Source organism: Rhinichthys klamathensis, unplaced genomic scaffold (assembly GCF_029890125.1).
Source record: "Rhinichthys klamathensis goyatoka isolate OS25496 unplaced genomic scaffold, OSU_Roscu_1.1 h1tg000311l_1, whole genome shotgun sequence".
NCBI classification, from domain to species: domain Eukaryota; kingdom Metazoa; phylum Chordata; class Actinopteri; order Cypriniformes; family Leuciscidae; genus Rhinichthys; species Rhinichthys klamathensis.
The window spans coordinates 303,820-316,889 of record NW_026606829.1 but is presented as its reverse complement, the minus strand read 5'-3'; the positions used below and the strand labels follow the sequence as shown (position 1 = coordinate 316,889).

At 39.7% G+C, this 13,070-nt stretch overlaps 1 protein-coding gene across 1 annotated transcript; it reads left to right on the top strand.

Moving 5' to 3' along the window:
• The first annotated feature begins 520 nt into the window (after nucleotides 1-520).
• Nucleotides 521-11,173, top strand: nufip2 (nuclear FMR1 interacting protein 2). The gene is made up of 4 exons (XM_056271196.1): nucleotides 521-807; nucleotides 4,058-5,752; nucleotides 7,653-7,685; nucleotides 7,887-11,173. The coding sequence occupies exons 1-4, from the start codon at nucleotides 663-665 to the stop codon at nucleotides 7,937-7,939; spliced, it is 1,926 nt and encodes a 641-aa protein (XP_056127171.1). The 5' UTR covers nucleotides 521-662; the 3' UTR covers nucleotides 7,940-11,173.
• Nucleotides 11,174-13,070: the final 1,897 nt, after the last annotated feature.

Genomic DNA, 13,070 nt, shown 5'->3' with positions numbered 1-13,070 from the left:
GCTTAAATTTAGCTTAAATTCAGCATACGCCTCACAGCTCCCGTATACTACTCTCCATTGCTAATAAATTACTTCCGTTTGTGGTTTGTTGTTTTACAATAGAAAAAGTAAAGAAAAGTAAACAACCTAAATGAAATGAGACATCTCGTTCAAACTGAATGAACATTTCACATGAACTGTTCAATTCATCTTCTGAGTTGGTCTAGTTCAGAACTAAGAGAGAAAGATGGCAGAAGAATTACTAATGTCAAAAACTATATTTATTACCATGCCCTGACGCAATGAATAATTCAATGACTCGCTCATTAAGTCGCCACCCACTGGCAGAAAGGGGCACTAAACAAATAGATGCGACTCCGAGACATTATCAAACTCCCCTACAGTGTACAACAGACAGGACTAACTGACACAGCACTGACTAGGGTGATTCAGAACCTATAGATATCTCTATATGGCTCTGGGGTGATTGCACGAGTTTGCGTGACAGCTTCCTGTGGCCTTGACTGGGAAGCATCCACGCCTTGTATCGCGACGCACAAAACACCGCCCGCCTCTCACTGGCACCCCCAAACGCAGGCTGTGATTGGGCAGTGCAAATGTCTCAACTCCCCTCGTCCACCGAGCACCGGTTGAGCACATTCTGTCACTTGCGCTAGCGTTAAATGGAGGAACGTCCCTGCGACGGGGCAATCGGAGTATATATCAGTCATGGAGCAGAGAACGACCCTGATCGATCGAACATATCGCTAAACAATGATCAGAACCACAGTCAGTTCCAGAACGAGAAAACGCAGACGAAGAAAACAGGTTGGTGACCAGCAACGCTTATTGTTTTTCCTCTGACAAGCTTCAAATACATGTCGTGGTATGTTTGTTTACAGTAATACAGCTTGAGTTAAGTCAAACGCGGAGCATGTTTTGCTGACGGAACTGTTTTAAATAGTTACATCCAGGGTTAGCCGCAAAGCTAACTAGCGTGAAGGGACATTGACCTTGTGCACCGGTCTTTCAGCACGCATTACACATTTCCCTGACTTCTAATTCATTCGCAAACATACCTCTCATTTTGGTCCGTTTTAAAGGGATTGTGTCCATCAGAGACCCAGAATAGCCTGTTAGCTCTATCCTGGTGCTGCCACAGCAACATGAACCGGCTCCTGTGGAATGTTCCTGCTCGTAGCTTAAGCTTGTTCTGTTATTTCCTGTCCGCCATGATGGACGGCCAAATCTCACAAACTTCACCGCTGCCCGTTTATCGTACAAAACCGAATATTTCGGTGATACAAATCCGGAAACGTAGTCAGCTCTGTTAGCTTTTGTAGTCCGAGTGAGTATTAATGGTGTATGTTTGGCCAGCTTAGCTCGAAACGCGGCCTATTGCTCTTTGACAGTCATGTGAGTGGGCCTGGCAGTGACTGCCTGGGCTCGCGCTCACCGCCGATTCGAACTCGACACCGAGTGGCCTAAATAGAACGCGTCGGAACATTCTATAACTGTACGAATACAGACGTTCTAAACGTGTAAACAGATGCAACCGGGAAATCCTATACATTAAACGCATAGGCATGTATATTTACAGCATATATTGATAAAATAATTACATTTGTGTTATTTTTATATTAATGTGCATTTTCTGACCCTGTTTAACCTGTCCTGTGTGTGACTGCATGCAACGTCTCGAAAAGCTCATGGCGCCTTGCGACGAAGGCTGCCAACTCTAGAACCCTTATATTTTCGATTTCAAACGAAGTGACAAACAGCTGTATTGTGTACACAGTGACCTGTAGCTGTGAGCATATTATGTGTTCAAACGCACCGCAAGCGTAACGTTAGCTGGGTTAACTTTTGATATTAAGCCATTTGGTAGGTTCTGCTGGCTATTGTGACATGTAAAAGGTCTCACAGGAGTACACCGCTACACATCGTCAAAACTGTTTATATTTGATGGATAAAAACGCCTTGTGTGTTGTATAGCCCCTCTTGAAATATGTCGTTGCAGCTGTCACTTCACAAAATCGTTATAACGTATAAACAATCACAGCTACCTGCGGCTAATCACTCAGGCTGCCCACTTAGCATGCTAAGCTAGCTGATGACTTGGCCGGTTTGTTGACCGAATACGCACAGATAGTCAAGTCGTTCAATCTAAACAGAGTAAAATTGGTCTTTAAAACAAACCATTAACATAGCTAAACAATTTAGTAAATTATTTCATGGAGTATAAACGTTGCTGACTGGTATGTTGGGATTAAACAACCCACCTCAACTACTGTGACTTTACCATACAAATGAGAGCTCACGTCAGGCATGAAATGTGTAAACGGGATTTAAGGTGTATTCAGCTCAGTGTTTTTTCATTAATTTCGGTATTTTAAGACATGTACACCAATGCTGGGGAACTACCCAAATGACTGAGTACTCCATTTTGACACGTCATACCTCCGGTTAAAAATAGGGCGATGTCAGATTTGAGCCGGCCGATGAAAGCACACTTGCATGGACTACTCTCTTCACGCCTCATATTTTCAGCCTCAAAAAGGACAGATGTCGTGCAGACCCGTTTTAGATCTCAAACCTCTTTTTACCGCATTAATGTATTACAACATTTGGGTGTTGTCCTGCTAACTTGTTGATCCAACTTGTTTACATAAACTGTACAAAGACATATTTTCTCCTGTTTGAATTAATTTGAATCTGTATACCAGGTTGCCAGCCCAGAATGGTATTGTTACTGTCTTAAGTTCCTCTGAGGGCTGCCATAAATAGTTTCCACAAAAATCATGAACTCAAGCAGACCTTGCTATACACTTGCCTGACAAAGAAAGAACATCTATTTTTTTTATTCCAAGGACCTCCAATATGATGATCCTGTTGCTAAGGACCCCCCCCCCCCATGTATACCTGTTTATTTTATTATTATAGCGAGTGAAAACTTATATTGTAGTACATTCATTGTCATGTTGTGTAAATTGTTTTCTACAGAACATTCACTTATGTTTCAATCCAAATGTTTTTATAGCGCTTAGACAAAAGATTCTATTTCAAAAATAGATTTAAAAAATATTGTTCTTTTGAACTTAAATGTTTTCAACATTATGGTAATTAAAAATGTTTCTTGAGCCGCAAATCGGCATATTAGAATGATTTCTGAAGGATCGTGTGACTGAAGTTTGGAGTAAAGATGCTGAAAATTCAGCTTTGCCATCACAGGAATAAATTACAGCTTATAAAACAGTTATATTAAATTATAATAATGTTTTAAATATTACTGTTTTTACTGTATATTTGATCTGAGAAATGCAGCCTTGGTGAAAGTAAGATAAATATTATCAACCCCGTGTGTATGTGTGAGCGCACTTAATTTTATAAATGGTTTGAAGACAAAAATTTGTATAATGACATGTATAACTTAAACATGGTTTATGAAGACACTTCCTGTGTCTTCGTAAACCAAACGGCTTTAAAAAAAAAACATACTAAATTGTGTTTTTTGACATTCAAAAAATGCCAAAAGTTTTCTGTGATTGGTAGGTTTAGTAGTGTATGGGGATAGAATACAGTTTGTACAGTATAAAAACAATTATGCCTATGGAGAGTCCCCATGAACCACATATTCGTGTGTGTGTACATTTTGGAGAGAAAAAAAATTTGATGCAGACCCAGATTAAAACCCACTGACCTCTGTTTTCGATTTATTGGCAGCAGTTTAATTTTGTAAGCTACCTCTGTTCAGAAGATGTGGGATTTATGGCTATCAAATCACAGATATTCCAGCAGTTGAGTCATTTTAAACTGGCTTTAATTGGAAGTGCACTGAATACCCTGCAAGGTTGTCCAATGTGCGTTCCAGGAGTGAGCTTGTCATCTGCCTGACCCTGGCTTGGTTCAACTGAACATACCTAGTCTAAATATTCCTTGGTCTTATGCAAACATGGACTAGACTTGACCTAGATCTGATCTGGATATTTGCCAAAAATGTTGGTTCTGTAGATCAATTGATGCAAATGTGCCGTTTGCATTCCACCTGTTTATTGCTTTTTTTCTCTTCTCTGTGCAGAAAATGGCAAAATAAATGGAACTCTGAAGGAGGGAGAGGTGACTCCCATTTCCTTTAACCCTGACAGCTCCCTGCACCCTGCAAACGGCAATGGCGACAGAAACCTGCTAGACATCAACTTGAAACAGAAGCCCACTCGACGGGCCTTCACCACTGACTCAACTGGGGACAGAAAAAGTAGAAACACTAGCAGAAACAGAATGGACTTCAAAAATGACAAGTCCTCAGAGTTGAACACACTTGAGGGCAAAAAAGAGGCTTTTGCTTCTCTGAACGGTGTGGTGTCGCTCAACTCTGTATCACTTACCAACGGCTACCCTTGCAAACCCGGGGCTGACAATGACGGCAGTGGCTCCGAGAGTGGATACACTACTCCCAAGAAGCGCCGGGCCCAGAGGAATGGCAAATCCGTGGACAATGTGACTGCTCCTGCCCAGGGAAAAGCCATGCAGCAGGGCGGCAAACAAGACCACGTAGCTGTGGCACCGGAGTCTGCCTCTGGCTCTCAGGTGGAGAGTGGCAGAGCCGGCTCAAAAGCCGTGCCGCACCCAAAAGCCAAGGATCCACCTGCCTCCGCCACCCCACCTCCTCTGCCGGTGGCTGAACTTCAGCGCAAGAACTTGGACAGCAAAGCGGCTGGAAAACGGTTTGAGGATCGCTCCAGCAAGGTTAAGGTGACTACCTCCACCAAAGAGGACTCATGGACCTTGTTCAAGCCTCCGCCTGTCTTTCCTGTGGACAATAGTAGCGCTAAGATTGTGCCTAAGATCAGTTATGCAAGCAAAGTGAAGGAGAACCTCAATAAGACTGCCCAAGCTGGTGGGGAGGCTCTTACTCCTGCTCCCCAGGTGCCTGGGAGACCACCACAGGTCCCTATGTCTGCGGTGAAAACCATCACCTCTGCTAGCTTTACCAACGGTCCTCTGCCGGGGGAAGGGAATGGCTGTCCCCTGCCTGGCCCCCATTTCAGCTCTGGTCCTCTGCTAGCGACCGCAGCTGTTGCCGCTGAGAATGTAGCATCTCCCCCTGGTAGCAGCACTACGGCCATCGGAAGTTCCATCACCTCTGTGGCTGAGCCCAGGAAGCCCAGCCTGTTTGTTTACCCCGTCACCCCCTCCAATATGCAACTCTCACTCCCTAGTGGCCGCCAAGCTGATCCCCCTGCTGCTGTGACAAATCAGAAGTCTCTGGGGGACATTTTTCAGAATCAGTGGGGCTTGTCCTTTATCAACGAGCCTAGCGCTGGACCAGAGGGCGTGGCGTGCTGCTCGAACGGAAAGGACGTGCCAGTAGAGGTGAGCTTTCAGGGAGGCTGTCCTGCTACAGTGGCCACTCAGACCTCCAGTACCTCTCAGAGACCGGATCAACCACCCTTCCCCAAGGCTCACGAGCCAGATAAACGGACTAACGCTCAGAATCTTAGTCGAGGTGTGAGCGGCGGTGCCACGGCAGCAAGCAGGGCCGTACCTGAGATGCCTGTCTTTAGCTTGGATGCTCAGAGAGAAGAGACTGGGGTTCATGGTGCAATAGTGTTTTGTTCTTCCTCTAAGGACATTTGTGCTGAGCTGCCTCCCACCTCCCCAGCTGCACCCAAGGTGGCTTTGGCCAAGGAGCAGGGCCATACTAAGGGCTTTGACAGGAGGTCTAGTTGGGGATCATTTGATCTAAAAGCTGCTGTATATTATCACACTAAAGGTAAGTCACTATTTTATCCTCTTGCTGAGTACTTTCACTTGTATTACAAGTATATTCTTTATTATGAACAGTGTTGTGTGTAATGCATAACTAAGTAATTCATGTAATTTAATTACTTTTCCCTTAAAGTAAAGTAAGAGATTACTATCATCCAATAATTTACTCACCCTCAAGCCATCATAGGTGTATATGACTTTCTTCTTTCTTCTATATGAGAATATCCTGGCTTTTCCAGGCTTTATAATGGGAGTTAATAGTAACTGAGATCAAAGCCCAAAAAAGCGGATCCATCATAAAAGTATTTCGCAGTGCTCCAGGTGGTTAATAAGGGCCTTCTGAAGTGAAGTGATGTGTTTTTATAAGAAAAATATCCATATTTATTACTTTATAAAATATAATTATATATCCGCGCATTCGTCCGTCCGCGCATTCACAAGAGAGTCAAGTTCTGGCGTATGACGTAGGATGTAGGAGTAGCGAGAGGGTAGATGACTCTCGTGGTTCAAACAAATAGGGCTGGGCAACAAACTCAAGCTCCTCTGACATTTCTCTTTAAAAAGTCTTGTTTTAGACTTCTAATTCATTGTGTTTTGCTCTGTCCTCTGCGCTTCCACGTTCATCAATACGTCATACGTCGGTCAGAGTTTACTCTTTGACTGAAACTCGACTTGCGTACGGAAGCCAGTGGTTCTAGTTTTTAAATATGGATATTGTTCTTACAAAAATGCATCGCTTTGCTTCAGAAGGACTTTATTAACCCCCGGAAGCCGTATGGATTACCTTTATGATGGATGGGTGTGCTTTTGTGGGCTCCCAAATCTCAGTTACCATTCACTCCCATTATAAAGCTTGGAAGAGGCAGGATATCTTTTTAATATATGGCTGAAAGAAGAAAGTCATATACACATAGATGTGGCTTGAGGGTGAGTAAATTACGGGATAATTTTCATTTTTGAAAAGGGTGAACTTAACCCTTCAATTACAGTTTCTTCTGATATAACTGCATTAAATACTGTATAGACTAGAACAATTCTATAAACAATAGTGGATTAAACATCAAAATTGAACATTTAAAGATAAAATGTATGTCTTTAATGTAACTTGCTCCCTTTAAATGCTTTGGTCAGGTCAAGAATAATTTATGCAATTTTACATTTATTTGAGATAATTAAGAGTAGTTTCATGTCTATACTGTTCAACTGCTCAAGGTTAATGTAGGATTTAGAAAGTAGTGTAGTACTTTTTTTGAAGATGTAATTAAAAGCTAGTAATTAATTACTTTTTAGAGTAACTTACCCAACGCTAATTGTGAATGTGTACTAGAGATGGATGTCTGATAACCAATATGCAGAAATGATTTTTAATTGTTTAATTTCTAATCATTAGACTACAATGATAAAACATTAATTTATTATATTTCACTAGTACTGATACTTGTTTATGCCATTGTAATATTGCAAAGTTGTTTGTCACAAATTTTTTTTCTTCTGTTTTTGTTTGTCTGATTGTTAAAGTCAACATGAAATGAAAATGAATCCTATCTATTATGTAAATGCATGTCAATGCAATGTTTACTGTTACTGTGACTTTAAATTGGAAAAAAGCGTGTTATCAGTTAGTGTGCTGCAGATAAATTGGTTTAGACTAGATCTTAAGAGTATGTTACTTGGCCTTCTCAAATTAGAATGTTACTTGTTACTCATGCACACAAAATGATACCGTGGGACTAAATATATATAAATATTATATCTGTCTGTTTATATAAAGCAACAAAATAGCAGTATTTTGAAGCTTTCCTGTTAGTGTGAGTTGACACAGCTCAGTTATTTAGTTCTTTCAAGTCAAATAAAAATGATAGATCTATTTTTACACTGAACTTTCATCTTTCTCTTCTTTGCAGAAATGGAATATATTTTGAATTTGCAAAAACAAGGTAAGCTTCCATTTACCTCTTGTGTTTGTTGACATGGTTATAGACAATTCTTTCATCAGCATGTAATTAAACCCTTAAATGATTCAGCATTTAGATATTGCAACCCAGTGGCCCATCTGTTCACATCCCTTAAATCTTTCCATATCATTTTGTTTGTGGTTTTTAAAGTTCCAAACTCTCACCTTTCTCACTTTTCCGTAGATCCAAATCGAGTAGTCCTCTACAGTGAGTCATGGGACGGACCTGCTCAGTGAAGCTGTGTCTGGACACTATATCTCAGATGAACACTGCTGCAAAAAGATGTGCTTGAGGAACCATGGTTGCTGCCTCTGAACATCCTGAATCAGAACTAATCCAATCTTAAGATGGTTTAGAAAGGACCTTGTTACCCGTTAACAGTCAAGGCTGAGCACAGAGGAACCCAGTTCGCTGGGTTCGCAGTTAGCTGGTTTTAGAATATTAGAACGGGAGCTGTGGAACTCAACTCTAATGCGGTCTAGCGGATATGTTGCTGAAGACAATTTAAATGACTTTGGGGACATACAACTCACACGTCAAACACTCATGATAACCCTGTCATGGCATTTGGTTGGGCGGAAGCTTCTCATTTGAGTACTCACGGACCTAAAGAGAGCGTCCTGGAGAAAAGCATGTCACCATGTGTCCCCTCTTGAATTCAAATAATCATGTAGACTGAAAGTGGTCACATCGAATTCATTTGGGCACAAAACCGAAGAGTGTCGCTCTCCATACTGTAGCCAGAGGAACTACGTTGTTTTTTTGTTTGTTTTTTTAGATTCAGGGGAATCAAGCTCCATATGTTAATGTGTGGGGGGCAGTTAGTTCAAGCCTTTGGGATTAATTAATTGTCTTAATTTAATTGCTGGACAAGATTGGGTCAGTCCTGTTCGTGACGCATCTCCATTTCTTTTGTTTGTTTTCTTCCTCCTTATACTTTTCATTGAAATACTTAAAAACTCCAAGGGCAGGTTATGAGGTACACGCGGATTGGGAAACCGTACGCCCTGTAGTGTGCATGTGCAGTATGCTGCTCTGTGTGTCCTCTTTTGGAAGAGTTCAAAGTGCTATCGTTTAATAGTCTTATTGTCGTCTCTTCACGCTTCTGTCACCTGACAGCCGTTCGAGTCTCTTGCTCGTTGTGTGAGAGTGTGTAAACGGAGGGCAGAGATCATGCTATACTCTTTTCTCTCGAGTGTTTTATGTTTTTATTTTTTTAAGTAGCAGTTAGAACCCACAACTAATCGATAAGATGTGCCACACCACACAGTTGCTTTAACTTTAATGCTAATAAGGTACATTACGGATATTTTCGTTTTGGTTTAGTTCTGTAGAGCTGCTCTTTGAAATAGAGAGCAAACGATCTGGACTTTTTATATTTTTGCTTGAGAGACTAGAAGCCCCTAGCTTTTTTATTGAGCACCACAATCACACTTTTATGCTTTTAATTTCTGTTGTTTTAATTTGTTCCTTTTTTTCCATGCTTATTGGTTAAGTTTGCTACAACCCATATGAGCCTCATCAATAGAACCGCTGTTGACAGGAATTCTGCTGTTGTGTAAATGTTTCTGTTTCTAATGTCAGAAAATGCATTCTAAACTTAAAGTCTATCCTCTGCTTTATCATTTCGCAGATTCATTGATTTATACGTAAGAATCAGTAGCACTTTATGTATTATGTTCTTGAATTGTATTTCCTTAAACATTGACATATCAGTACATATTTGAAATTCTTATTAATCATAGGCTACTAACTTTAACCTCTACCTAAGGACTGTCGGTCCACAATCTCAAAAGAAATGTATACGAAACAAAATTAAAAAAAAAAAAAAAAAAAAAAAAGTGAAAAAGGAAAGAAAATAAAAAGACACTCAGGTAGAATTAGGGCAGTGTTCTTCCATCTAACAAAAAAAAAAAACGCACCAACAGTGTTATTGCCAAAAACGAAAAGAACGTCCCATGTTTGTACCAGCTGTTTTTTTTTAAACTAACCTTTTGAAGGGTTTAATTTTTGACTGAAAGCCAATGTTTGCATATTTACAGGTATCATTTGGCATCCATGTTTTCTGTACATGACCATGAAACACTGCCAGGTGAACAGATTTAAGTACACATGGAAGAAGTCAACCACACTACGTATCTGTATGTGTTTCCTTTGCAAGAGTTTTCAGGTTTTAAATGCAGCATGTAAGGGTTTCCAATGTGGTCCGTCTTCTTCACGAAACGTGGGATGTTTTGCAATAGTTCTTAATCTGTTTCTGTTCTTGAGGTGTCTGAAGCCTGTTCAGTGTCTTAGTTCAAAAGATATTGGGAGAAAGAACTCGAAACAGATGTAAGGTTATTAAATTCTGCTTCATCTTCTCTAATTCCTTTTGGATTACACTTAAAAGCTTTGTGCAATGTAGAGAAATCATGCGATTGATAATTAGCTTGTTTCTTGGCTTTTTAGATGCACATCTCTTTATTGATTCACTTGAGTTTTATTGTAGTTAGCTAAATTTTGTCTTTAAACGGCTCACGTAGAGCATTTTTCTTTTTCTTACTTTTTTTTTTGTATCCAAGGGATTTGCTTAAGGAGTTACTGATGTAAGCATAATTTATAACCATCTGTTATTAGATTAAGTTAATTATGAAATACCTCTGTGAACACATTGTCCCAGTATCCCTGTTTTCCCATTAAAGGGATTGTTCACATAAAAATGAAGATTCTGTCGTCATTTGCTCAACTTTATGTTGTTCCAAACCTGCAAGATTAAGGTCTCATTGAGTGAAATTCAATGGGGCACAGTGCTGTTTTGGACCCCACTGACTTTCATTATATAGACAAAACCAGTTTAAATAGGTTTGGAACACCCTGAGGGTGAGTAAATAATGGCATGATTCTCATTTTGGGTGAACTTAACCCTTAACTCGGTTACATCTTTGTAAATGCTCTCAGCAGAATGAACTTAACCTGGTCTTTGTTTTTCAAAACTCAACTTTAGGGGTCAAATGCACATATAGAGGTTCTATGCACAGAATGCAAACAGAACGAAGTTTATATTTTGGGGGGTTGCACATTAGCTTCATTTCCTCAAAAATAAGCACTTACTACTCCACAAATGATATAATTGCAATATAAATTATTTACATAAATCTTAAATGGTGCCCCTTAGTGTTTAAAGCAATGATGGAACGTACGGATGGGAGAGAGGTACAGTGATCTTTAAATGGTGTGTTTGATTGCAAAATCTGTACCAAGAAAATGCATCGTTGGCATATTCAAATTTCATGTGTTTTCTTGATGTATGAATGATTCTTGTCCTGTCCTGACAACTCAACTCATGCGTGTGGATGCATATGTGTGTTCGTGTGCAAGCATGTGTATTTGTCTTCATTCATGCGCTCAATTATATGCAAAGGTAATATTGCGAACTTTTCAAGTTCAGGGTGCCTGTGTTAAGCGATATATTAAATGGAATCACATCAGAACATGAAAAACTCTTGCTTTTATTTTGCCCCCGTCCCCACACCCCCATTACCCCCCAACAATCTTCAGTTGTGCCATGTTTTGACTGTTAAAAGTTTGAATTAATATGTCATTTTATGTTGCTCTCTCTGAATTTCCTAGTGGTCATGAAGAGGGGTTTACATTTTGTCTCAAGAATCTTTGTCACTGCTAATAAACTTGTTGAAAAAGTTCTTGTTCTCTTAGTCTTCTTTTGAATTAGTCTACACTACAGTGTAATTTGACTTAAATGTTTTTCCTGCTAAAAGAAAATGAATATTCTGGTACAAGCTACGCTTAAACAGAATCTGTGGCCAATAATGTTGATTACCTAAAAAAAAATCATACATACAGTGAGCACTTACAGTGGAAGTGAATGGGGCCAATCGCGTAAACCTATGTAAAAATGATTTTAATTTTGATAAAATTGCTTACTAACAATTTCTGCGTTTACATACATATGGCTCCATTTACTTCCATTGTAAATGCATCACCGTAACCTTGAAAAGGGACTAAATTATTTTTGTGGTAGGCCTAATCGTAATGCCGCCGCCAATGCTCTTGAACTCGGAATATTCCTTTAATACTCAAGCCATAAGCATTCCTGCTCCTTGGACTTACAGCAGCACACCCCACTTTGTACTTCCGTCGTCATTTTTATAACCCTGACTTACTGTTATTATAGCATCATAAACAGGACCGACGCAACCTGTGTTTTCCCAGGGAAGTCCCCGCACCCCTCAGGCGTCTCTGAAATGGCACTGGTGTAAAGGTGAGTCAAGGGAAGAGAATGCTGGAGGAGGTTTATGAGGGCATCGGGATGAAAACTAAATAAAACATCGGTGGTTATTTGAATTGGCTATTTCTTATTTGTCTACACACTTAGTTATTGTTTGATGAACTCTAAATTTAGAAACCACACAATTTTAGCAACTGCCTCGAGTTCAATGTTCTTGGTGTGTGCATTTGTTATGAGAAATCCTCCGCCTCCGAAGCAATTTAGATCTGCACCACTAGATGTCACTGTTGCCCATCATAAAGTAGTGCGAGATAAGTAGCCTACATTAGCCACCATCAAGAGTGAAAAGTGGACTACAAGATGATTAATGGAAGACAAACAGGCTTACGTTCAGAAATCCCTCTCAGCGTATGCAAAAACATTCCGCTATATATTCAAACAGAAATAATTATTTTTCAATCATGCTACAATCTATTTGGAAAATATTGGATGAACTTTGGTAACAAGAAATATAGCTAATAAACATGATCTCATTACATTATATAATATGATAACTTTATATTCAATTCATTATTCATTTCATGGTCAGACTCGTTACCACTGTCAGACTTAAGTATTCTTGAAATTTAAAGATAATAAGAACAGCTGTGTAAAACTGACAGGATGAAATGAAGTGAATTGTGTTGCTTTAAAATTAAATCACATTTGAAGGGAGTTTTTGTATTTTGTCAAATTACTACAGAGAATGGGGCCAAAAATTATGGGCCAAAATATAAATAACTTTATAAAAAAAATGATTAAAAATTAAACATTAAATACATGAGAATAAATGGTGTTTTTTGCACTCTATACGTATACATAGGCATTAAATATGCAGAACAAAAATGGCTGTGTAGGAAAAAAAGGCCAGTATGATCTTGATTCTAATGCCTATAGGGAAAATCCACAATGAAATACATTAATGATGAAGGTACGAAGCCCCCAGGGGGTCTGACGTGTCCCAGCATCTCCTGTGAAGATCTGCAGATGATAAAAGTGGAACATAACGCTTCAGTCTTTCTTAGTTTCTAATAATACCATTAAACATCACACAAACCTACTTGCGTCAAAACAGCACTGCATATTTGGACCGTGATTGACAC

Coding starts and splice junctions, on each gene's coding strand:
- nufip2 (XM_056271196.1), top strand. CDS start 663: ATGGAGGAACGTCCCTGCGACGGGGCAATCGGAGTATATATCAGTCAT. Junction 808..4,057: donor AACGCAGACGAAGAAAACAG/GTTGGTGACCAG, acceptor TTCTCTGTGCAG/AAAATGGCAAAATAAATGGA. Junction 5,753..7,652: donor TGTATATTATCACACTAAAG/GTAAGTCACTAT, acceptor TCTTCTTTGCAG/AAATGGAATATATTTTGAAT.